Source organism: Sceloporus undulatus, chromosome 4 (assembly GCF_019175285.1).
Source record: "Sceloporus undulatus isolate JIND9_A2432 ecotype Alabama chromosome 4, SceUnd_v1.1, whole genome shotgun sequence".
Lineage (NCBI taxonomy): Eukaryota > Metazoa > Chordata > Lepidosauria > Squamata > Phrynosomatidae > Sceloporus > Sceloporus undulatus.
The window spans coordinates 90568114-90593942 of NC_056525.1; the positions used below are offsets into that span (position 1 = coordinate 90568114).

The following is a 25829-nucleotide window of genomic DNA, read 5'->3' on the forward strand; positions in this document are numbered from 1 at the left end:
TCTCGTCTGAAAAACATAATTGGTCACAGTCCCCCAAATAACTGAAAATCTTATAGAAGTCAATAAAGTGAAATTTAATCTGTGACACCAAGGAGGCAGTTAGGTTAATGAGGTAACAAGAGGAAGGTTTTTAATTCAATGGATTTCTCCTGTTGTATATCACATGCTAAATACATTGAAGGAGATACTCACGGGGGCGGTGTCTGTTTTTTTTCACAAATATTACGTGTACTCAATGGAAGCATCATTTACCCATACTAGTTTAAATCTTCATTACAAAGGAAATATATCAGGAGGCTTGAAGAAAATCCTGATGCTTCACACCTGAGGACTGACTTGACAGACCTCATCTTTTTACAACTCTTTAAAGTTTGTGGACTTAATCTAAACCCCCATGGTAAGAGTTTCCTAGCTAGGAGTAATGGGAGATAGAAAGGAGTCAGTACATGTTGGAATGTGTTTCGTGTAACTAGCCACCTGGGAATCTGAAGGCTGAGGTGGGAAGGAGCCTTTGGAGTACCATGAGGCATCAGCCCTGTGGGTCTCTAGGGCTTTTGGGGCCTGCAGTGGTCTGCCCAGTGAGGGAGAAGGAAAGCAAGGCAGTTTGGCCCCCCCCCCCGTACCAGATGCACTACCTAAAGGGGCACTGATTGAGGCGAAGATAAGGGCAGTTCTAAAGAAAACCTTTTTCGTCTGCAGGGATCTGCTGCAGAGGTTCACTTTCCACCATAAGCCCAGACAAAGTAACACGGTGGTTAAAAACAAGAACCCGAATGTCTTAAATATCAATCCCATTGACAATCTGTAAAACATTAGAGTCGCTGTTCACCAATGGTCCGAACAACCTGACAGAGCTGGAGCAATTTGCCAAAGAAGATGGACAAAAAGTGTAGGCCCCAAATGCACAAATTGACTTACACAGAAAGAGTTACAGTTTGTAATTGCTGACCCATGGCTTTTGGACAGGGACACAACAGGGAGGTAAAACAAAACTCTATAATTCATTTTTGTGGACTGAAAAGTAACCTTGTAAATGCAGAACATTAGTCACAGATAGTTACAATATTAAAAATCTAAATTTGAGAATTGTTTTTATTGCTTTGGCAGTATTTAAATGATTGGCAAGTATATATAGTTGAAATCATAGGTAGAAGTGTTAGTGTTTTATGTCAGGATATTGAAATTACCTTTGATTTCAGTTTAGAGCTGTGCTCAAATTTTGACAAGAACATGTAATATGTTTAATAGTATTGATTTCCCTACACAGCTGAAGAAAATGATGACAAATGACAGTATAATTGTACCTCTGTTAGAGATCAGGAGTTAGGAGATTCTAGAGCAAACTAATTTTGTTATTCTCCTTTTTAATGATTAGATTGCTGGGGTTGGAGAAGATGTTTCTCTGTAATCTTCTAACCATCTGAGACACCATATAGGAAATACGCTAAAGACGTTGATTGTGTTTTCAATCTATAATATCACAATAAGAAATGAATGCCCAGATGCTTGTTTTTTTCTAATTTTTAAATATTCATTAGAGTGCAACAATTAAAAACTTATTTTTTAAAAAACAAAAAAGCGTATTTTCAATACATATCATGTGTTCAGGTCCACATGGGTGGTGATGTTGATTAGTTAGGCAGGCAGGTCAATGAAGTAATCAAGTAGACTGCTGGTCAGCTAAAGATAGTTTCTGGCAGCATAGAAGAGACTTTAGTGGGCTCTCTTAGCAACTAATTGCCAAAAGTAGAAGCAGTATGTTTTGGAATTTATATAAAACATGGACCAGATTGGTCTCTGGTGTAATTACAGGAGAATTGAACCTTTTGAGATTGTCCTTGCTAAAAGTGCCTTTGTTTCCCTTCCTTCCTCTGAGAAAGTCCTGAATAGTAATAATAGGTTCAGTATCCTACTGTCCTGGCAGCAATAGCACACACTGGCTGGTTGAGTAGAAGAGAAAGCAGTTAGCTCAGAATTGTGAGCTAACTCAAGTCAATGATACTACCGGCTCAGAAGTGTCCATGTCTGTGGAAATCCATTTGGCAAAAGTGTAGTCAAGGCTGGTCTGGTTTTGAGAAAAGAGCAGTGTTGCCAGGCTGTCTAGGGTCAAATAATCTAGCAAGGTCATCAGCATTCAGGGGGCATTGTCACAGAGTCATGAAACAAGAATCCAGCCAGAAATAGACAAGTTGTACCAGCAACCAGTACCAGTCGAGCTAGATGTTAAATGCTCTGCAGCCAGCTGGCTGTAGTCAGGAGGGTCTCTTTTGCGGCTTGGCAAGAACCCAACAAGCATCTCTTTCGGTTCTGCTCTCCACTCCAAAAGCCGAATCAATCTCTTAGGTCTGTGCTTTTCCTTTCTCACCTGCATCCTCTAAGTCTCAGACAAGTTGCTGCAAGTGATTCTGGCTCTGTTTCCTCTTCAGGCTCAGCTGCTCTTTAATCAGCAGAGCTGCATGACTTTTTTTGAGACTTGGGTTCTGAGTCTGAATCCTGGCCCAAGTCCTGACCCATGGCATCTATGAACGAGGCCTTCTTTGCTGAGTCTTAACAAAACTTAACCTATAGCAGGATGTAGAGAGATCTTGTAGCACCTTTGAGACTAACTGAAAGAAAGAAGTTGACAGCAGGAACTTCATAGACTACAGTTTGACTTCCTCAGATACACTTAGTGGAGTGGAAACCAGGGACACCCCACACCCCCACACACCTTTGGAGGTGAGAATGTCAATTCAAATTCAAAATCCTTGTGTATGGAATGAACTAGCAAGTCCATTTTAATTATGGTTGTTAGTGAACAAGACATTGGGAACTAGCCATTGTATAAAAATGAGGTGGCAAAACAAGTTTGGCTTTGAAAAACTAGCCTGTAGTGGGAAGAATAGATGAGTGTAGGACACCTCCCTGAGGATGGGATCAGAATATTGAAATGTGTGTAGTGAAATGTGTGTTCAGTCCATGGCTGAGAGAGTACAGTCATCCCCCATAGGGGCGGATTTGATTATCACGGATTTCATTAAAATGTTCTCTCTAGGACTGTCTAGGTATTATTATTATTATTTATTATTATTATTATTATATTATTAATTAACCTTTATTTTATGAAGCGCTGTAAATTTACACTCGTACACGTCTGTGTCAACTTTAACTAAGTTGCACTGAAAGACCATTGTAGCTACTCCAGTGCCATTCTATGGTCAGTGTATTGGACATTGACCACAGAGTTGCACTGGAGGGCCTAGATCCTAGCAGGCGTCCTCTCAGGTAAAAACAGTGTTTTTGTTATTTGCGGTTTTCCATATCACGGAGGTCTTGTTCCCTAACCCTAGCAATATGGAGGAACAACTGTATAGTTTATGGATGAACTCCAATTCGTTGTTCTCTTTACAATCTATCTTTGTAGTTCTTTTGTTCAAGGATACTCTTCTGAGGTCTGAAATGGTATGCCCAGGAGAGTAAATGTCCTGCCACGGTTTTTGTGTATTCCATTCTTAATCGATTTTACAATAGGTCCATTTATCCTCTGGTGCAGGACTGGTCGTTTTGGCCGATGTAGAGTGCTGGTGGCATGATGACATATATGGCATTAAACACACTGGAGGATTAGCATGTGAAGGTCCGCAATAGTGTGGGTAATGCCATTGAAATATTTGTCCTACTTGTCCCAGTTGGAGACAAATTTTTTGTGCTTCGGCCCCCCAGTTGTCTGAGGGACAGCAACCCACCCCTGCTCAAAAAGTTTGCCTACCCTGCACTAAAGGCATCTGAAAGTAGACTGTAGTCATGAAAGCTTATGCTGCAACTCTTTTTTTTCAGTTAGTCTCAAAGGTGCAACACAATCTCTCTACATACTGATCTACAGACTAACAGCTATATCTTTGAATCCTAAACCTATAGCAGATTAATATTTTAAAAAAACTTTTAATACTGTAATATAATTAAATAAAGAGTACAGTATATTGAGAAATCTTAAGCAATTCTAGATGACTATGAAGATCTTCCTGAGGCTGGGCATTTTACAAGAAGACAGATATTTAGAGAACTCGAATGTGCACTAGCCTACTTCTGTATGGGTTTGTATAGTTTGTGCAATTTTCATTGTGTCATTGGGGCCTGGAAGCAGATTATTTCAAATCTTGAATGAAAGCAAAGCCTAGATCTATTAATGTCAAAAGTTGTGCATTAGATCCGAGACCGATTATTAAAAAATTGGATAGTTTCAATGTGATTCCATCTGGCAAGTGATATAATTAAATCCTGTGAACAATAACTCCTTCACTGCAGTCCCTCCCTCTGAAGCTTTTCTGTTAATCGCTCTTCCAGGATTCCGTATTTATCCCTGATTCATCTGCTTTGGTGTGCAATGAAGAGTTTGTACTGAGATTAGTATGATTTCATCTAATGTTATACCCTTTACTTTTTATATAAAGAGATAAAGACTTCAAGAATCCAAAGACATCCTACAAAGAACAACAATTAGTTTTCCTTAGAAAATTTGTTTCAACAAACAGGACAAACAGGAACAGAAATAAGTTTGGTAGTTTTTTTTTCTCTGTGAACCTCCAGTGCGGCAACAGCCACAAATAACCACCATCGAAACAAATGACATTATTGATGGTCCTTCCCACATGCTGACCATAATTTAGAGGTGATAATTATTATTTAAATCCAACTATGACGGATATTTTCTCTCTTTGGAATAATGAAACTTGGCTATTAAACAGGAGGCAGGTAATGAGATTTTGGTCACTTATTCCAAGAACTGACCTCTAGCAACGGAAAACATAACACTACTTCTCTCCCCCCCCCCCGGCAACATGGACTGTTTTACTTTCTTTTTTGTGCTGTTTTTGAAATCTTTCTATTATTATTTAAAAAATAGAATGATAGGAATGCAAAGAATGAATGATGAGATTAAACAACATGAATGGCTGTCAAACTTTTTGAAATTTCTGAACAACACATGCAGGACTGTTTATCTCACTGGCTGCAAAGTATCATCTTCAGTAACAGAAACTGAGGATTTAATTCTTGTTGTTATTTCCTGTCATATGGCTTGACGTAGTCTACCCTGTGAATAAGAGACATCCAAGACAATGCTGTTATCAGCGGTCCTCTCAGGAACTGCAAACTCAAGTCAATATCTTCCTTGATTGAATCAATCCATCTGTAATGTTAGTTTTTCATCTTTTCCTACTGGCCTTCCATTTTCATCCCATAGAGATGAAATAGAAATAGAATAGACATGGGATATAAATCTGATAATGATGAATCCACCAAATGGTGCCTTTCCTTCCACTGTTCTCTGCACCAAATAGCTACAAACCATGAGAAATTAAAATTTCAGACCTAAGAATCAGCAGATTCCCATGTACAATGAGTTGTTGCTGTGTGCCTTCAAGTCATTATGACTTATTGCAACCCTAAGGCAAACTATCCTGAGGTTTTCTTGGCGAGTTTCTTCAGGGATGGTTTGCCATTGCCATCTTCTGAGGCTGAGAGAGAGTGACTGTCCCCAGGTCAAGGCAGGTTTCAATCCTGGTCTCCACAGTCATAGTCCAACACTAAACCAACACACCAAACTTGCTCTACCAAAACCTAAAAAAAGCCACGCCCTCAGTTAGGTAGGCCTTTAAGCAGTCAGAGGAACAATGCTAGGAAATTGCTGAGTTCAGGAGAAAGTTAGAGGAGGTGGAGCAAATACATCTGAGGAATCTATGGCGCTGTATAGATGGGCCCTATCGAGTGCCGTTGTTACGCGTGAGGGGCAGGCTCCTGATGTGCCTTGCCCCTCACACGTAACGAGGGCGTAAAAATGATGGTGCCCTATACACATGGGTGCCACCATTTTGACGTGACAGACGCCTAGCATCTGCACGTCTCGCGCCTTCATGACGCCGCAAGTGCGCCATGGCGCCTTGCTGTCATAAGGGCGCCACAGAAAGAAGCTGCTTTTGTGCGTTTTGTTGTGCGAGGGAACCGATGGTTTGTCCACGTGGCTCACCGTGCAACAACGGGACGGGGGGAGACCGCCCTTTTGTGGCGTCTGTATCCCGCCTATAAGGGGATCCAGCCAGACTTTCTTACATATTTTAAAGGAAGCTGTGAAATAATTTTTTCCCATGTCTTTGTTGATCAAGTACCTGAATCAATTTTGTGCAGGGAAGACCACAGTCCGTTGCAGTGCCTATTTAAGACTTCTCAGTATGGACACAAGGAAGCTGCTCACCTGCAATACTTGTGGAATGTTGGTGTTTTTGCCTACTGAGTGGGGATCTTCACCTGACCAAGTGCAAGTTTAGGGGTGGGTCTCACTTACGATTACAATGATTTAAAATACAACACCGGTTCCGTTAAATCAATTCAAAATAACACAGTGTTTTTCCCGCGTTCCAAATTGTTTTTTTCCTTCGTTCTCATGTAGCAACTGAATCGTGTAAATGATCCGCTTTCGTTCCTATCAAGAATGAATCGGTGTATATAATAACCCAGTTTTGCATTATTCGTTCACACCTCTCGCCTTTTCGGCTGCCAATCAAAGCACGCCATCATGACGTCGCATTTATCGGAGTAACATACACCGATGTAGCCTGTACCTGCATTCTCCACTACCTGGCCGTTTTTAATTAGTTAAATTTTGCGGTTGTTTTTTTTAAAAGAGCCAATCAAGAGGTGCTATTCATCCTCTTCTGTGTCTCCCCATATTAACTGCCATAATCAGTGCTAGGGAATCCTGGGAATGGTATGATTAGGAACCAGCACTCTCTGGCAGAGGAGGATAGATGTCTCACAAACACAATAAACACAACCATCCCATAGTTCCCTGTAAAGAGCCTCGGTTCCGCAAATCGCTTTGGCCGCCCCATGGAGAGAATCTTTGGGGAAGATGCTCCTAGGCTTGTCTTGGGAGCCATCCCATAGTTCCTCTGGAAAGAGCCTCGGTTCCGCAAATCACTTTGGCCGCCCAGGGGGAGAGAATCTTTGGGGAAGATTGCTCCCAGGCTGCTGGGAGCCATCCCATAGTTCCTCTGGAAAGAGCCTCGGTTCCCCAGATTCACTTTGGCCGCCCCATGGGGAGAGAATCTTTGGGGAAGATTGCTCCCTGGGCGGTCTTGGGAGCCATCCCCTAGTTCCTCTGGAAGAGCCTCGGTTCCCCAGATTCACTTTGGCCACCCCATGGGGAAGAGAACTTTGGGGAAGATTATTCCCAGGGCTATCTTGGGACCATCCCATAGTTCCTCTGGAAAGAGCCGGTTCCCTAGATTCACTTGGGGCCGCCCCCATGGGGAGAGAATCTTTGGGGAAGATTGCTCCCTGGGCTGTCTTGGGAGCCATCCCATAGTTCCTCTGGAAAGAGCTCGGTTCCCCAGATTCGCATATACTATATATAATATATATATATATATATATATATTCATGTGTGTGCGCGCCTGTCTGTCTGTCTGTCTGTCGTCTATCTATCTATATGTGTGTGTTGTGTGTTTGCCAAATCGGATCAAGGAGGAGAAGGCAGTGGGTTAAGTGGGTAGAGACTCGGATCCAAAGCCCAGGATTGGAAAATGGGACAAGGAGGAGAAGGCAGTGGGTTTAAGTGGGAAGAGACACAAGACAGAAAAGGGGAAAAGAGAACGATCCCAGAGGCAAGAGGCTGCAGACCTAAGAGAGAGGAGAGAGTGAAAGCCGAATAAAGCAAGAGCAAGAGACATCCAGGATAGAAAGAGGACACATACAAAAGAGGAGAGGCAGAAGTCACAGGACAGAGATAAGTGGAAACACACACACACACACACACACACACACACTCAGGGTTTCCATTTCTCCCCCCAGATTCCGTTTGGAAGAGAGAAGGAAAGGCTTTATTTCCCCCCCAGACGCTGTGCATCCAGCCTTTCTCCGTTACAAATGGTGTTCAGTGGTTCTCCCAAGAGGTGAGGTTGCAATCCACCGGGGGGGGGGAAGTCTATGCGAATGGAAAAAATGGCACGGCGAGCAGCAGCCCATCGCACCTCCACTCCCCCATCCCACATCGGATTTCAAAGGCTGTCATCCTATTTAAATGCTCCAATTCTTTTCCCGATTCAAGGAAAAAATGTAGGTTCGACCCTTCTACTTTTTAACCCGGTAATGACGATAACACAAATCAAATATAAACGGTAGACGATTCGATTTTAAAGTAGGAACAATTGCGGGTTACTCTAGAAGTGTCTAGAGTTAATTCGTTTCCAATAGGAACGCCTAACCTTGGATCAATGGTAGCCCGGCTTAAACGCCAGTGAGACCCACCCCAGAAAGAGCCCTCTGCAAGAGAAGGTCCAACAGCTGGAGCTTTGTAGTTACACTTCAGCATATAGGGAGCAGAGGTTTTCTTGTACAGAACAAAATAGACAGACCAGATGGGAATACACAGAGAAGTGGTTGGGGGGGGGGGGGGAGGAGGTCACTACATAATCAAGAGGTAGACAGTTGGGAGGAATGTGACACACAGATGTAGGGAAACCAGGGATCCATTTGAAGGACTCTCCCTTACAGGGAGGCAAAGAAGAGCAGCAGGGAGAGTCCCCAGGGAAAGTGCAGGGGCCCGAGAGTCCCACCACAGGCAACAGCCACTGATAAGCCTTGAGAGGTGTGTGGTGGTGGTGTGGGGGACTCCTTGCTAAGGGGTACAGAATCAGTGGTTTGACAAGATCCTAAGTGCTGTGCTGTCTCCTGGGGTGAAACCCATGATGTGCCAGTAAGGATGCACCTGACAAGATGCACAGGTTGTTATCTCATCTCTTCTCCAGTTGAAGGGCATGGTCCAGAAGGGGGAGGAAAATAGTGGATATGAATAACTGGCCCGCAGATGGTGCCACCAAGATGATTTGGATTCTTGGTCCATGGGGGGGACTTCTGGCAATGGATGGGTGGCATTTCCAGGCCACACATATATTACACCCAGTTTCCTGGCAAAGCATTCCTGAAGATGCCAGTCACAGATGCTGGCGAAATGTCAGAAAGAAGCCTGCTAGAACATGGCCACATAGCCCAAAAAACCAACAAAAATTTTCCAAGATAAAATAATTGATTCTAGGCAGTTGAGACTCTATTCGGAATAGCTTAGAAAGTTGTAATTTTAGGAGAAGCAATGAGCTAGTAATACTGAATAGAACTGATGTTTTGTAATATGTATGTGTTGTATCTTTTTAAGTTTCTAAAAATGTCCCTTGTTCCACATAGACTTGTTTACACATCATGATACTTCACATGTTTTGCTTAATTGCTGTCAAATTTTAGGTTAAGGATTTTCCTCCAGGGTCTATAGGCTACTAAATGTTATTGAATGTGATACTAAGGACGAAGGCACATGTGCATGCACAAACATAAGGAGAAATGAAATGTGTGGTAGAAATTTGTGCTATACACACAAATACTGCTCACATTTGTTTATGTAGCTTTGCCTTCCTCTGGAAAAACTCCTTTGGGCACCTGTGTTAACTCTGAAGTAATATTAGATCTAGAGTTGTTATCATAAAAAAATTGCTTGCTTCCAGCTGAAGATGTGGGCCGAAAAACCCTGAATAGCATTGCAAAGGCAAGATGAAAAGCTCTTCCAGGTGCTACCATCCCTCATGCAAAGACAAGGTGGCCAAGACATTATTGAAGTTGGTGAAGACACAACCTCCTGTGCTGGCAATGGATCCTAGCCATTTGCCTGATGGACCTCATGGTTATAAATGGTTCTCTCTTATAATTTGTCAGCATTTTTCATCTTCAGCAGCTGACAGTTGCCCTGTTCAGTTGGCTGAAGCAGCAGGTTATTGCTGTGAGCTATTGTGTTTTAGTTCGTAGCTGTGAAACAGATGTTGAAGTTGATTGAAAGTCAGAAAGGAGTGTGTGTGTGTGTGTGTGTATGTGTATACACTGTTTTATATTGTTCATATTATAACTGAAGATAAAACTTCCAGGACTTTGGATGAATCAACTGTCTGTGATTGTTTCTTTTCAGTGTGAAAAGTGGTCAGTGTACTGCCAATACCAATAGCTGGGTTTTTTTAAAAAAAACCCAACAACTGCTGTGTACATTGTTTTGGATGTAGCTGGGTGATTTTTACTGAGACTTCATCAGGAGTTGGTGTTTGTCCCAGTTTAATATATTGGTTGACAAGTTGTGCCCTTTCTGGGCAATGAGGAATAAAGTACTGGAGGAGTTAGAAAGGACAGTTTGATTCAGCTTGATGATGGAGAGGCCAGTGAAGCAGTGGAGATACTCTTGAGGTCACCTGGGTCAGTGAATATAGTATGAGTCGTTCATTCAACAGGCATTTAATCCATTCTGGAAAACTATAAACCTTGAGTGCTGTTGCTCCTTATGTCAACATAGTCAAGAAATAACTGAAACAGCTTCTATTCTGAGTGCCCCTTGAAAGCATTCTGCTTGGGAAGTAAAAGGAGACACTTGGACATGTTCTTTGGTGGGAGGCTACAGCTGTCGTTCACATACTTATATCCCAACCTCACCTTCTCTAGCCTGGCGGTATGTATTTATGTACATTGTTAAATGTATAGAGGTTTAAAAATGATTATAATTTGATTAAAGAGGGTTTAATTTTTGTCTACCTGGGTACCAAGGCAGATCTGAAGTTTTTTAGTCTTTCGCTAATAAATTGAACAAGAGGTTGGATTCTGTGGTGATGATGGGTAAGGTAGAACCACTTTATCTTAAAATTAGTAAATCATGGTTACCTTATATCTGATTGATTCAGTAGGTCTGCTCTAGTTATCACTAAATCTAGATCCAACCCATGACTCTGAATAACTGTTATATAGTAATAATCCTTAATTCTTATTGTTGTTGTGTGCCTTCAAGCCATTTCTGATTTAGGGCTGCCCTAAGGCAAGTTTATCACAGGATTTTCTTGGCAAGATTTGTTCAGACGGCTTTTTGCCAGTGCCTCCCTCTGAGTCTGAGAGAGTGTGACTTGCCCAAAGTCATCCAGTGGCTTTCCATGGCTGAATGGGATTTGAACCCTTGTCTCCAGAGTCATAGTCCAATTTTCAAATCACCACACCACTCTGGCTCTGTATACTATGCTCTCTCTTGCTGCTTGTTTAATCTTACTTTTTGATGCCAGCATTATAAAATCATGCTCCATTAATCTTTCTTTGCTTCCAAAAGTCATCATTTACTAATTTGCAATGGGTGTATATATGAAAGTTTTCTTTATCTCTATGATAAATTGGCATATGAAGGCAGAGGTGTTTACGGTAAAATGTGTGATAAATAAATAAGGAAAAATTAAGTATGTTATTCTTTCTCCTCCTTTTCTTAGGTTTATTGGTCTGGCAGGAATTTAGTTTGGAAGAGTCCTTCATATAGACAGAACAATTTACCATCATTAACATGAAGAAAAGTCGGAGTGTGATGACAGTCACTACAGAAGGTGTAAGTGTACATGTGATGTTTACTTTCTGTTATCAGCCAATATTGATGCTTTTTCTAGCTTGTTATTCAGTGTGGCTCAATGCAAATCAAGCACTTACACTAAGCTATATTCAGAAGAGAAGTTACATACTTCCTGTTCCATGGAATAATGTGGTTCTTGTTTGGAAAATGTTCTTTAGTCTTTCTATTTATTTGGGGCATGTATACCACACCTTTTAACCAAAATGGTTCCCCGACTGACTTACAAATTGTTAAACTGACAATCCTCTGCTCTCAGGCTTACAAGGGAAAAGGGATGGCAATGGGGCAAGGAATTAATTACTGTAAGTGCTGGCTTCTCTTTTTCCCCTTGGAGGCAGATGCAAAGGAAGTGGGCCTCTCGCCAGGTTCTAGGACAAAGACAAAATGTGGGTTGTACCTAGGTTGATCTTTTTGTCCTTTGAAAGCCACAACAGTGGCAGTTGGAATGGAGGGAGGGCTTCTCACCAACCACTGGGACCCAGGAATGAAAGGCTGGAATATGCAAGGAAATGGATGTTGGTTTTTTCATAGCTCTGAGAAACATAGGTTGACCAGGTATACACGTTGATTCTGAAGTCTTAAATGGAAACACAGTGGGAAAATTGATAGGACTATTTAACAGTCCCTGGGCAGCTGTCAGTGCTGCAGTATCCTAGAAGGGCTTACCAGTGTTAGCATTTGTTGCCTTTGCATGAAAGTTTGCATTTTGGAATCAGTACCAAAGATTGTCTTAAGTGGAGATAAAGTATCTTGTTAAGGAAACTGCACAGAGAAGGACCTGCTGCCTGTAGCTCCATGACTAAGCCAAACACTGTAGGAATGAAATGTAACGTCTTACCTGTGAATATTAGCCTATAGGCAAGCAAACAATAAATCATACAAGATGAAAAGGAAACACACAATCACCTATCTCTACCTCTGATACCCCCACAACTTAGTTACTTGTGCAGACATACTTCCCACTTCCAACAATTCATGTTTCTTGAAATACATATTCAACCTACCATTTTCACCTCCTACACACTTCCTACAGTACTTCTGATAAACTGTAGTATTTCTCCAACATATCTGGTGTTGATTGCTGTGCTACAGCATTAACTCACCATTTTAGGAAGGAACTACTAGAGAGGGTTCTTTTTGAGGGCTATCTCCAGTTTTGAATTAGACATGTACTTGGGTAAGCTTGGCCCTGTATTCTACCTATAATACCTTAGCTATCAACAAAATTGAGTGGTCTGTCTGCTGTGAAAAGCTGTCCGAGGGACTGTACAGTAAAGACTATCTCTAGGATATGGATCTTGAACAGCCTCAACCTGAAGCCCTCCAGATGTTTTGAAACACAACTCCTAACAACCCCAGCCAGCATTTCTTATATTAATGGATGACAGGAAATATAGTCTAAACACTAGAAGAGCACATGGTTAGGGGAACATCTGGCACACCAATTTCATTATGAAAACAAAGTCTTCTCAGAAGGAAATGGGTCAGTGGTAGATTACCTCATGAGAAGTATTCAAGGAACATTCTCTCATATTTTTAATTATTAAAACATACATGTGGATTGTTCAGCTCATATGAATAAGGTGCCTGTCCCCCACATCTATTCTAGACTGGTGATCATGGTGAACAAAATTATTTAACTAAATTGCTATGTTCTGCTCCCATTTCCTTTTTATGTAGACTTCAGCAGTTCCAAAACGTTAAGTAACAAGACTATGAAAGGTTAATAGCTGCAAGTATGTGTCACATTGGTGAGAAGGAGGAAGCAGCTCTCAGTTGATATTTTTAGTCAGTAAAGTGCTGCAGCACTTCTTGCTGCATCCCAGTTATTATTTTGTAGTAGAAGCTTTCATAAGCAATGGAAAGCTTAAGATTTTCTCCTAGATGCTTTAGAAGTGCTCTGGTCTGATTTCTCTGATTTCTGAAATCCTTCAAAATACTGGTCAGTATGACTGATTAGTGACCATAACAAGATAGAATATGTTAATTAATCTAGCAGCTTTGAAATATTAACTTTTAAGAAGAAAGAAATATAATGACATACTGGAGATATCCGTAACTGAGCAGTGGTATAGTGATGTTTGGAAAGTCACAGCACTGTCCTACCACTGCTTATTTATGGGTGGCTTTAGTATGTTGTAATGTTTGTCTTAAAAGTAACTTTCCATGCTCTGTATCAAATGCCTGTATAGTCCAAACAGTGGCTAATCAGATATCAATGGAAAACTCACAAGCAAGACATGAAGGTAATATATTCCTCCACTTACTAGGAATTAAATAAAAATGAATTACCCTGATAATTAATACTCAAAGGAATATTGATTCTTATGATTACTTGTAGCCTTATACTCCATGGTTTCTCTTTCTGATAGTCCCTTCCTAATGGCCCCCTCCTTTCCCAGCAATAAATTCCATTAACTATGTGCTATATAAATAAGTACTTTCCTCTGTTTCAAATCTTTTTTTCATTTAGGTCTAATCTGCACTGCAGAAATAGTTCAATTTGATACCACTTTAACTACTATGGCTCAGTACTATGAAATTCTGGAAATTGTAGTTTGTTGTGGCACCAGAGCTCTCTGTCAAAGAACATCTTATAAAACTACAATTCCCAGAATTCCACAGCATTGAGCTATGGCAGTTAAATCAGTGTCCAACTGGATTATTTCTTCAGTGTAGATGTAGTGTCAGCTTCATTGGCTGATCCCAGATTCTAGTAACATCAGAGAGGGACCAAATCATAGAATTATAGAACTGGAAAAGACCACAAGGGCCATGCAGTCCAATCTACTGCCATTCAGAAATACACAATCAAAGCACTCCCAACCGATGGCTATCCTTTCTGTTTACAAATTTCTAAAGAAGGAGACTTCACTGCACTGTGAGGCAGCGTATTCAACTGTCAAATTGCTCTTACTGTCAGAGAGGCCCTTTACAGACTGACCTGAAAGGTCGGCATGAGGGCAGAGTCGGGGGTAGCTTCCTCATGACGCACAACCAACTTTGCCCCCCAGGGTGCCCTGATACTGTGCGCTGCTCCACACAGCATGCGGCATCATGGTGTGCCTCTGCTGCTGTGTCCATATGACGCAGCGCCGAAGGAGTGCCATATAGCTATGCTGCTGTGGCTATGGCACCGTTTTGAGGGTGCAAATGGAGTCCATCCATCTAGCATGTGGCCTTCCTCTCTTTCTATGTCCCTCCACCTTTCCTAGCATTATTTTTTTTCCAATGAGTGTGCCTTCACATGATGTGGCCAAAGTACAACAGCTTCAGTTTAATCGCGTTGGCTTCTGGAGAGAGTTCTGGCTTGATTTGCTCTATGACCATTTGTTTGTCTTTTTGGCTGTCCATGAAATCCTTCCAGCACCTCCTCTCAAATGAACTGATTTTCTTCCTATCTTCTTTCTTAACTGTCCAGCTCTCACAGTTGTACACAATATTAAAAATGTGATTACACCATAGATTTGTGTAAAGACTTTTGTGTTGACAGTTTTCCTTTCCTTTCCGTTCCTAATTGTCTCCAGCACAGAATTTACATTTTTCACGGTTGCTGCACACAGACTTAGTGTTTTCACTGAGATATTCAGCATGATCTCAGGATATCTTTTGACTACAGTACTTTGCAACAATTGTAAACTCTGTTACTGGAAATGCACATTTATGTCACTGCAACTTGCGTCATGGTTCTTGACATCAGTAGTAAAACTGAATATTTTCTTACTCATTTTATTTAAATTAGCAGATATATGTGCTTTTTATGTGGTTTTTATATTTATATGATTTCTGTGTGACTTAACATTTTACCTCTAGAGTTGTACTTGAAGTTGATATTTTAATGTTGTGAATTGCATCTTTTTATAACTGAAATTTCTGCTTGCATCTACAGAATGCTAAAGATTACTTAGAATGTGGTCTCAGCAAGTCTTACAGTGCATCTAGCAACACTCTTGGAATAGATCTCTGGAGAGGAAGAAGATGCTGCTCTGGTAACTTACTGTTACCACCACTGTCCCAAAGACAGAGTGGAAATGCAAGAACACCAGACAGAGAGAACATTTCTAGACCCACAACTTTGCCTTTGCTGACCCTTCCCAGCATTGCCATTACCACTTACCAGGATAGGTGAGTTGCTTGGAGAAAGATTTAATTTGCTATGTTTCATTCTTTTAATGAGATAAGCAATGGCTTATTTTATTTATTTTTTAAAGCGTGTTTGTTAATATGATTTGGGTGTCTTTCCTGGAGGGTGCAGGGAAGGGGTAAACCCAGAGGGGGTATACACCCAGTAGGGTGGCTTTTCCTGTCTCAAAATCCCCCTGGATGTCCCCTTATGCTGTCCATCAGCTGCATCCACTGCAGGGGTTAGAGCAGTTCCTTCCAGGTCTGGTGGAGCTTCTGGCTGAGTGGGAAAAAGGCCCCTGAATGGCAGTAGCAGGCCACCCTCACCAGCGGCCACTGGTGGGAAGGGGCTGCTTTCTGGGCCTGGTAAGACTCTTTCCTTCCTGGCCAGCAGACCTGGAAAGGGCATCAGAAGCAGCCCATGCCCACCAGGAGATTCCTTCCAGGACCAGCAGGTCTGGCCGGCAACTCCGCCAGACCCAGAAAAGGCCATTGAAGAGAGGACAAGGTGTCAAATATACTAGGTATGCCACTGGTATTACCTATAGTTGGATGAACATGCCTTTTCCTATGCAATCTCCTGTTTCCCCTCCTATTTTGTGAGTTGAAGGGTATTTCAGAACAACATGGAAAAGGAGGCAAGGGGCCGAAAGAGGAACTGGGACTTTGCAGAAGTCCCTTCCTCTCCTTCTGGCCAACCTGAGAACCTTGAGTGGCTTCTCTGAATGGTAGGATGAAACATTGCCCTCCATCCAATTGTTATTGCTAACTAGAGCATTCCCATCAGCGAATGTGCTGTACTTTGGATTAAGGATCAAGTAGGCTTGGGTCAATTCACTATGTTTACACATAGTTTTGGTAATGTGGCTATTCCTATAAAATGTGTCAGCCATATGCATAACCTTGATACTTATTTATATGGATGAACTCTAAATTTGTTTCTATGACCTCTTAAAGAAGATAAAAGAAATACAAAAAACTGTAACTGTATGAAGCTATGTAACTTCATAATTTTATACAACTGTGTTAAGAGGGAGTGTTAAAGAAACGCTAATTAACAATAAAGATCTCATTATTGTGACGTTGTTGTGTGTCTTCAAGTCACTTCTGACTTATGGTGATCCTAAGGTTTTCTTGGGGCTGGAATAGACTGGGCATGGTGTGCAGGTGACACATGCCCTCAAGATGCCCGAAAGTTGGCCATTTACACGGCGGACAGCTTCTGAGTGCTTTGGCGGCACAGTGTTTAAAGCCAGGTTCCTGCTGTGGCAGAGCAGAAAAGCCGGCTTTTTTTCTGGCTGGCAAAAAAGTAGATTGGGGCCGTGGTGTGTAGTGCTACAGCCCCAATCCGGCTTTGTCAGGGGCAGCCTGTTTTGCCCCTTGGTAAAATTTGTTCAGAGGAGGGTTGATATTGCCTCCCCCTGAAGCTGAGAACATGTTACTTGCCCAAGGTCACCCAGTGGGTTTCATGGCTGAGTCATGGAATCGAACCCTGGTCTCCAGAGGTGTAGTCCAATGTTGAAATTACAGCGCCACACTTGCTCCACTTATAGGAAAGCTGCAATAGATTTTGATGAACTGATACTGAATTTCAAAGAGCTTTCAATTATAATTACTATTTCTGGTTGTACCCTGCAATCTTCTGGAATTTAAACAATTTAAGAAAGACTGTCTTTGGATCCTGATCCTAAAGACCAGATGACAAAATTTGTTCTGGAATTAGGTATGAGTAATCTGACTTCTGTTTCAAAATCAGAAGTCTTGGTTCTGAATCTGGTATCTGAACTCTTCTGTTAACAGCCATATGTTCTCCAGTGGATATCCCATAAATATACTCCAATGGATATCCCATAAATATAAATATCTCTGCAGTCAGGATAAGCACATTCCCATATTAGTGTCACAAATTTGTTTAGATTTTTGCACGTGCAGGTAGCATGTATTAGAGCTGTTTTGTTATGTACATTTGCTGTTTTTTATACAATCATTTTATTCAGTATTTTTATTCAAAGCAACTTAACATTTTTGAAAGAACAATGAAAATATTAGCAATTAAATAAAAAATTGAGAGAAAAATGTGGTTTTTTTTTTAAAATAGCAGGAGCAGATAGCCTTTATTAAGAATAGAACTATCTTTGCTGTTTTTGGGAAAAGCACATTGTTCAGGTGAGATGAGCCTTACATAGTCACTCATCAAATGTTCGTTGAAACAGAAAAGTCTTTACTTATCGCAAAAACAAAGTAGAGAGGTCACCAATCTAATTTCTCTGGGAAGAGAGTTCTAGAGCCTGTGGGCAGCCACTGAGAAAGCTGTCTTCCGTGTTCCCACCAGATGTACTGTGAGGGTGGGTGAGGCTCAGAGAAGGGCCTCCACAGCAGATCTCAAAGCATGGGCTGGTTTGTAATGGAGCATATGGTCCTTCAAATAACTTAGACCAAGGGAGTTGTATATTCCATGTAGCCAGCCATAGTTATCAATCTGGCTGCAACTTTTTGGACCAGTTGAAACTTCCAGGCTCAGAGATATATATCCAGGAACATGCCCAAGCTGCAAATTTGTGTCTTCAGGGGGAGTGTAGGTGTCTATTCTCTGCTTTGCCTTTTGACTGATCAAGAGTACCTCTGTCTTGTCTGGATTAAGTTTCACCCTCATTCACTCCATTACTGATTACAGACACTGGTTTAGGACCAAAACAGTTAAATAAAAAATAAAAATGATCAACAGTGAGTCAGCTTAGCATAGTGGTTTGACTGTTGGACTACAACCAGGGTTTGATTCCCAGCCTGGCCATGTAACCCACTGGATGACTTTGGGCAAGTCACATACTTTCAGACTCAGGGGAAGGCAATGGCAAACCTCCTCTTAACAAATCTTCCCAAGAAAACCCCATGATAGGTTCACTTTAGTGTCACCATAAGTTGGAAATAACCTGAAGACAGGTAAACAACAAGCTTCCACTAGCACTTTCTTCTTTGACTGTCTTCAGTAATTGTTCCAAATTTTTATTGTTTTTCTTCTAGTACTATGGTGTCATCTGCATGAAATTTCTTCCTCCCATCTTCCCTCCTTTGAGTCTAAACCTGCTGTGTATATGCTATTTTCTGCATGCAAGTTGAACCAATAAGTTGATAGAATTCAGGCTTGTGAGATTGCTACTGTATTTTCCGGCGTGTAAGACGACCCCCAACTTTTCCAGTTAAAATATAGAGTTTGGGATATACTCGCCGTATAAGACTACCCCTCTTCCAACGCACACCAAATAAAAATTAAAAAAAACATCAGATTTGATTTCAATATGGTAATTTTAATTCAAATGCTTATGACATGCAGGTACTTAGCAGGAAAACCTGTTGCATACAAAGCCTGCTTGGATTGGTCAGCTCTCCCTGCCTGCCCAGCCCTCCCTGTCTCCAAGATTTTCTTCTACCATACTTGTACAGCACCGCCCTTGCTGCTTTCATACGTTCACCACATACGGAGGGTATGCGGGTGCGGACATTTTTGAGCTCCCCCCATCTTATGCGGCAATCGCAGATTTTCCAGTCCAGCTCAGAGGTTTCAACCCTATAAGACGACACCCGGCGTATAAGACGACCCTCGACTTTTGAGAAAATTTTCCTGGGTTAAAAAGTAGTCTTATAAGCCAGTAAATACAGTATATATTAAGGAATCATCAGGATTAAAAATAGCTGTCATTTGGTTAAACAATAATTAATACAAGGTATACAAAGCGTGGGTAGCAACATAAATACTAGTTCAAATAAGTAATGCAACAACTTATATAAATTCATAGAATCATAGAGTTGGAAGAGACCACAAGGGCCATCCAGTTCAACCCCCTGCCATGCAGGAACACCAAATTAAAGCATCCCCGACAGATGGCCATCCAGCCTCTGCTTAAAGACCTCCAAGGAGGGAGACTCCACCACTCTCCGAGGGATTGTGTTCCACTGTCGAACAGCCCTTACTGTCAGGAAGTTCTTCCTAATGTTGAGGTGGAATCTCTTTTCCTGTAGCTTGCATCCATTGTTCTGGATCCTGTTCTCTGGAGCAGCAGAAAACAAGCTTGCTCCCTCCTCAATATGACGGCTAAACATCCCCAGCTCCCTGAGTTGTTCCTCATAGGGCATGGTTTCCAGACCTTTCACCATTAAGTATCTTAGGCCTGAAACACTGGCCAAAAGAAACTGCTTCCAGTCATGTTAGAGGTGTTAGAGGTTATATGACCCATGTCTCCAATACAGCCAGAAGTCACGCCAAGGCTGCACTTTAGTCCTTTAAACTGGAATAAAAAGAAACCAGGATAATCCAGCTCCTGGTGGCGCAGTTTGGGTCCTGTGCTGGCAGCTTGCTTTTGAAGCAGGTTGTGTGGTCACTGCAGACCCGATTCACTTGCGACTGGAGTAGCCTCAGGGTGTGCTTTTGGGCATCTTCTTCACTCTTACTAAAAAGTATACGGATCAGAAATTTTCTTAATTTTGTGCTGGGCATGATGGCGAAGACAGGGATTAGAAACAGTTTTTTTTGGGGGGGGGGGTCAGTGAATGAAATACTGGTACTTAAAAAAGGAAAACTGAAGGAAGATACTGCATATTGGAAAAAATGAACAATTTGCACTTTATTTTGCTGTATTGTTTTCTACATACTTCGCAGATACTGTACAGATAAAGCAATGCATAATTCAAGCAGTAATGGTGAAATTGACAGTTGATCACAAAAAGAATATTAGCAGTATATCATGTTTTTAGAAATTTATATTGGAAAAATAAATAAAAGCATGAGGCTTGAAGAGAAAGTGTGGAAGGATGTGAAAGTGGCTGACATATACTACTGTTAATGATCTTATGATAAATGTAAGAAGAAAAAGAGAGTCAATTTGGTATAGTGGTTTGAGTGCTGAACTATGACTCTAGAGACCAGGGTTTGAATTCCCATTTGGCCATGAAAACCCACAGGGAGACCTCAGGCAAGTCACTCTCTCTCCTCCTCAGAGGGAGACAAAGGCAAACCCCTTTGAACAAATCCTGCCAAGAAAATTCCATGATAAGTCACCATAAATCAGAAATTACTGATGGCATACAACAAGAAAAAAATGATAACCAGATTTAGAGCCTGTTCTTACAACCAATTCAGCATATGTGAGGCTGTGTATGAGACCTCCACACTTTAAAGTTCTATAATACCTATTTTGTATGTTCCTGTCACTGTGGATGTATTGCAAACAAGAATATTTTCCTAAACCATTTGAGGAATGTAGGAGTTTTGTTAAGTAATGCATATTTGCTTGTTTTTATTACTTGGATAAGTTGGAAAAGCTTTGTGCAGAAGTTATAATCTAAAACAATGCTGAACATTTCCTAATGTAATAAAAGCTTTCAAGATTAACAGGAAAAGGATAACATGGAGACAAGCTGTTCAAGCATAAAACACTAGGAATCTTAAGAAAATGGCTTTTCTGTGCCATTCATTTTGAAATTATAAAAACAAAGAATGATTTTTTTTAAAAAAGCTCTCTTCACTCTTTGTTCATAAGGTCATTTCCTGTCCCAACAGAATGCACTTTACGTAAATCTTAATGAAATATATATTCTGTTCATGCCTTCAAGATTTCCTAGCAGTGTCTGGAAAATTTTCAGACAAATTTTCTTAAAGGATATGTAGGATGGAGAAAGGCACTGTCCAAGTTCTATGTTGGGAAACATGAATGGGATGTTTTGAAAAGGATTTTTGAAAACATTATAATCAAATATAAATACTGATCTTATAATTACTCGTGTGTATAGTTACATAGTAAAACAATAAAGCATAGGAAGAAATTGCAAAAACAAAACAAAACCCTGCAGTTTATTTCTCAAGAAATAAATTATTATACACCCAGCCCCTGGAAAACTTCAGGTGTGTTCTAAAGCCAGGTGGCCATACTATTATCTGGGACAATATAAACTGTTACAGGCTTGACTAAACCTATTGACTCTCCTTCCTAAATTAATTTAAATTGTTATAAATAAACTTTAATAATAATAATAATAATAATAATAATAATAATAGGTTTCTTTTCCTGTTGATATGTTTTGATGAAGATTAGCATATTGTTTTCAGTGAAATCTTTATATGAGTGTAAATCCCCAAAGGATTACACTGCTTGCTTAAAATAAATAAATACATCCGTAGTTCTGCTAATGTTGTAGCAGCTCCTTGGTCATGCTGGTACTTCCCTCTTGTTTCATAGTGGCTCCATTTTGCCATCAAATAATATAACACATTTCATTCTCATGGTTCAGTTTTGCAGAAAACCCAAAATGAAATCAAAACTATTGTAAAACTGAATACTAATACACTGGTACCCCGGGTTACTGGTACCCCGGGTTACGAAATTAATTCGTTCCGCCGCCGCTTTCGTAACCCGGGATACTTCGTAAGCCGAATAGCCCATAGGCGCTAATGGGGAAAAAGCCGCGGCTGCGCCGCGGCTCCATTTAAAACAGCGCCGGGGTTTTTTCGTAACCCGAAAAAACCTTCGTAAGCCGAAACAATAAATCCCTATGGGATTTTTTCGTATCCCGAAAATTTCGTAACCTGGGTATTTCGTAACCCGGGGGACCAGTGTACAGTGAATTAGAAACATGTGGCCAGACCTTATATCAGCAGTGGAAGAACAAAATGAATTGCTCAGAAACAAGAATCCAAAATACTGCAAATTAAATACTATATTTTTAAGAGAGGGTAAGTAAAGCAAGTCAATGCAGAGTTAAAACTGAAACAGGATCAAGATAAACACAGCAAGGTCAGGATAGTAATCCAGATATCTATTCATTGCAGAGACAACCTCTTCGTCGAATAAAGCCTTACTCATCCCTAGGTAGGCAGTGTATTTTTTAAGAATTAGTCAGGAGAGATGAAGCAAGAAACATTTTTGTATTAATTTTTATGGCACCCCACCCTTTTAGGCTAATTTGGTGATGCTGAACTTGAAAACCCCTGTTGGCAAGCAAATTTCTCAACTGAATTTCATAATTCAATATTAGAAAGAACTACATGGGCATCTTGTTTGGCTGGCTAGGTACAGTGTAATAACAAAAGGCACTATTCTCTCCTATTTTATTACACAGCCATGCAAACTAGACAACATTGTAATATAGCACATCTAAGGAGTCTTCAGCAATAAAACATCTGGTGACTTTTAAAAGTAATTTCATAGAAGAAGAAATGGAACTGTGGCAGTGATTGCATATTTGTGAGGGGAAAAGAGAAAAACTTTTAGAATTGACCTTTAGGAAGAAAGGAATATTATATTTTATATTTAGGTGAGGTACCTCAGGAATGCAATATGCTGCAAAACATACCTGTGAACAGGATGACTATTCTGGTTTGATCTTAACAACTGATATCAACTTGAGGTAGATCCCATTGAGTGGTGTATTGGAGACAACATGTATTATGGAGCGGATGAATTGTTTAGGTCGTACTGGGAAATTCCTTGTTACTTTGAAATAAATGAAAGGGTAGCTGTGTTGATCATAAAACAAATCCAGAAATAGACACAGAAATAATACCTTTTTAGGCCAACCAGAAGGTGTGTATTTCACTACAGTACGTTTCCAAGTCCACTGGTTCAAGAAGACAAACAAATGGGTTCTACAACAGATCAAGCCTGAACTCTCCCTGGAAAACAGGGTGACTAAATTGAGCCTTTCCTATTTTGACCACATCATGAGAAGGCATAAATCATTAGAAAAGGCATTTATTATTATTATTATTATTATTATTATTATTATTAGCTTTATTTATAAAGCACCGTAAATCTACATGGCACTGTACAAAACCAAGTAAAATCAAGAATATAAAAGCCTGCCTATGGCATACAATCTAAAAGTTAAAGCAACAAATTTAATGCAGAAAGTGAGATAATGCAGAAAGTGAGATAGACCACATGCCAGATGGATGGACTCAATTGGAGATACCATGGGCCTGAGTCTGCACTACCTCAGCAGAGCAGTGGAGGACAGTGAGTCTTGGAGATGTCTTGAAGATGTTTGATCCACAGGGTCTCCATGAGTTGAAGTTGATTTGAGGGCAGTTAACAATGACAAAGTCCTTTAGATGCCACAGGATTGTTATTTTTTGTCTGAGTTATCTTTGTGATTTTTATATACCAGTATTTAGTTATTATTAATATAGAAGTTAGCAGTTAAAATGGACTTAAGTCGGGGGTGGGAAAAATGTGGCCCAAGGACCACATGTAACCCCATCCCAGATATCATACAAGTAGCCTCCAAAAGCCCCCTGAACTCACCCATTAAAAAAAATTGTGTGATTTTGAGTAGATAATTCATTCCCCAAAGTCCCCCCAAAATGTGAAAATATTTCCTACCAAACAATATTCCCTTCAGGACCCACATTACCTGCATTCTCACCTATGTCTTTCCTAAAATGGTGGCCAGAAATGGTTCAACATCACTTCTGATCACCATTTTAGAAAGGGCACAGACAGAAACAGAGGTATTTTTGTATACAGTTGTGGTGGGTACACCTTACAGGGGCTTGAAGGTGGACTGCTGCCCACATAGGTGACATTCCCTGACACAAAGTGAAGGAGTTTTGTGGAAGAAAAAAGTGTGACTTGCAATGGTATGATAGTGATACCAGTAGAACTTTGTCTGGACCTAGGAACATATTTAAAGAGTTAAATGCCTCATTCATCCAGCACAAAATGTTTTGGTGGGCCATTTCTATGTTAGGTGGTCAAAATTCCTCTTGAAAATGTGTATGCTTACATATGTGGACATAGTTTGCATCTTATTTATTTGCAGTAGTTAGGTCTGGTATTAAGTGCTTTTGTGATAATGAGTAAATTTCACTGATAACAATGCAGATCCAGTGTGAAACAGTTATATTTTTGTTTCTGTGAGCTAAGAGGACCATACACTTGTGTTGTTTGTCCTTTCTTTTTGTTGTTGTCCTGATGGTAAAAATGCACACCTGTTCTATAATCTCTTTATGGCAGATACAGCTGTTAACGTTTTAATGGTAGCACAAACTGGATTATTGGTCAAGAGACTGTTTTACGAGCATGTAATCCTGCCTGCTCTATATAAAAATTATAAAAAATATATTTCAAACTTCTGAACAAATATAAACATTCCATAAATCCTCAGCAGCTAAAGTGTTTACATCAAGTGTTTATATTCTGCTTATGGTCACATTTATCTGATCTCAGAATGGACTTATAGATTGATACATTTCTTTGCCAATCCTTTGCATGTGTGTGCTTTAATTGTTTTTTTTTTTTTTGCAGTCATCTCCCTACAATGACACTCAAAGTAGTAAAGTATTATCTGTAGCTGCCTTTGACAGTATGAATAAGTGTATAGAGTTCTCTGAATGTGTAGACTGTGTGTTTAAATCACTGGTATTCCTCTTTAGAACTTCAATTATTTGTGTAAGATGGCTTTTTATATCTTTAAAATAGCTATTATCAGAAGGCCCAGGTATCACTCTTTTTTTGTCTACATGAGCTTAGGTATGTAGACAGACACAGAGACACATATAATTTCAGACTTCTCTTTTTAAAAATGTAATACAGAAAATGTATATGTATGTGTCTTTAAAATATTCTTTCTAGATCTATTTTAACTTTACAGTCCAAAATTGCTAGTTTGTGTGTGATTAGTTTCTTTACAACACAAGAGGGCATTGCTGCATCACTTTTCTTATTCAGTAAGCCTGCATAGTTTGCATTTAATGAAAGATCTCTTCAAATAGCAGAAGTTATGGTGAAAATGTGAAGTCGAAGGCTTTCATGACCAGCATCCATAGTTTTTTGTTGGTTTTTCAGGCTATGTGGCCATATTCTGTGACTGGCATCTTCAGAGAGGCCCGAAAAACCCACAAAAAACTATGGTGAAAATGTTTTAAAATTAACCTTTTAAGAGTGTGATTGAATTATCACTGCCATGTTGTGTTGGATTTAAATTTTTGGATATGTGAGGCAATATTTATAAACGGAAAGTAGGGTGTTTTAGTGTTGAAAAAGCCCACAAAATTTGTGATCAGGAAGTACATTTATAAGGAGTAGTGAGATGTGCTCAAAAACTGTGGGCATGCTTTTGTGATTTCAGAGCCTTTTTATCTGGCAAGATTTTACAAAAAGTAGAAGGATGGGGAGAAGATTGGTTTGAAATCATGACATCTTTTTGATCAGGGTTTAAAGGAAGAAGGAAGGAAGAGTTGTGGACTTAAATGGAATAAATTATATTAGGTGTT

At 40.3% G+C, this 25829-nt stretch overlaps 1 protein-coding gene across 2 annotated transcripts in view; it reads left to right on the plus strand.

Annotated features, from left to right (window-relative positions):
- PDE4B (phosphodiesterase 4B) overlaps positions 1–25829 on the plus strand; it is a 334921-nt gene that overhangs the window by 44035 nt on the left and 265057 nt on the right. For both annotated transcript variants that reach the window (XM_042461937.1, XM_042461939.1), the window contains exons 2-3: positions 11310–11422; positions 15333–15568. In XM_042461937.1, the coding sequence (XP_042317871.1) occupies positions 11381–11422; positions 15333–15568 (278 nt within the window). In that variant the 5' untranslated portion in view covers positions 11310–11380. The remainder of the gene's footprint in view (positions 1–11309; positions 11423–15332; positions 15569–25829) is intronic.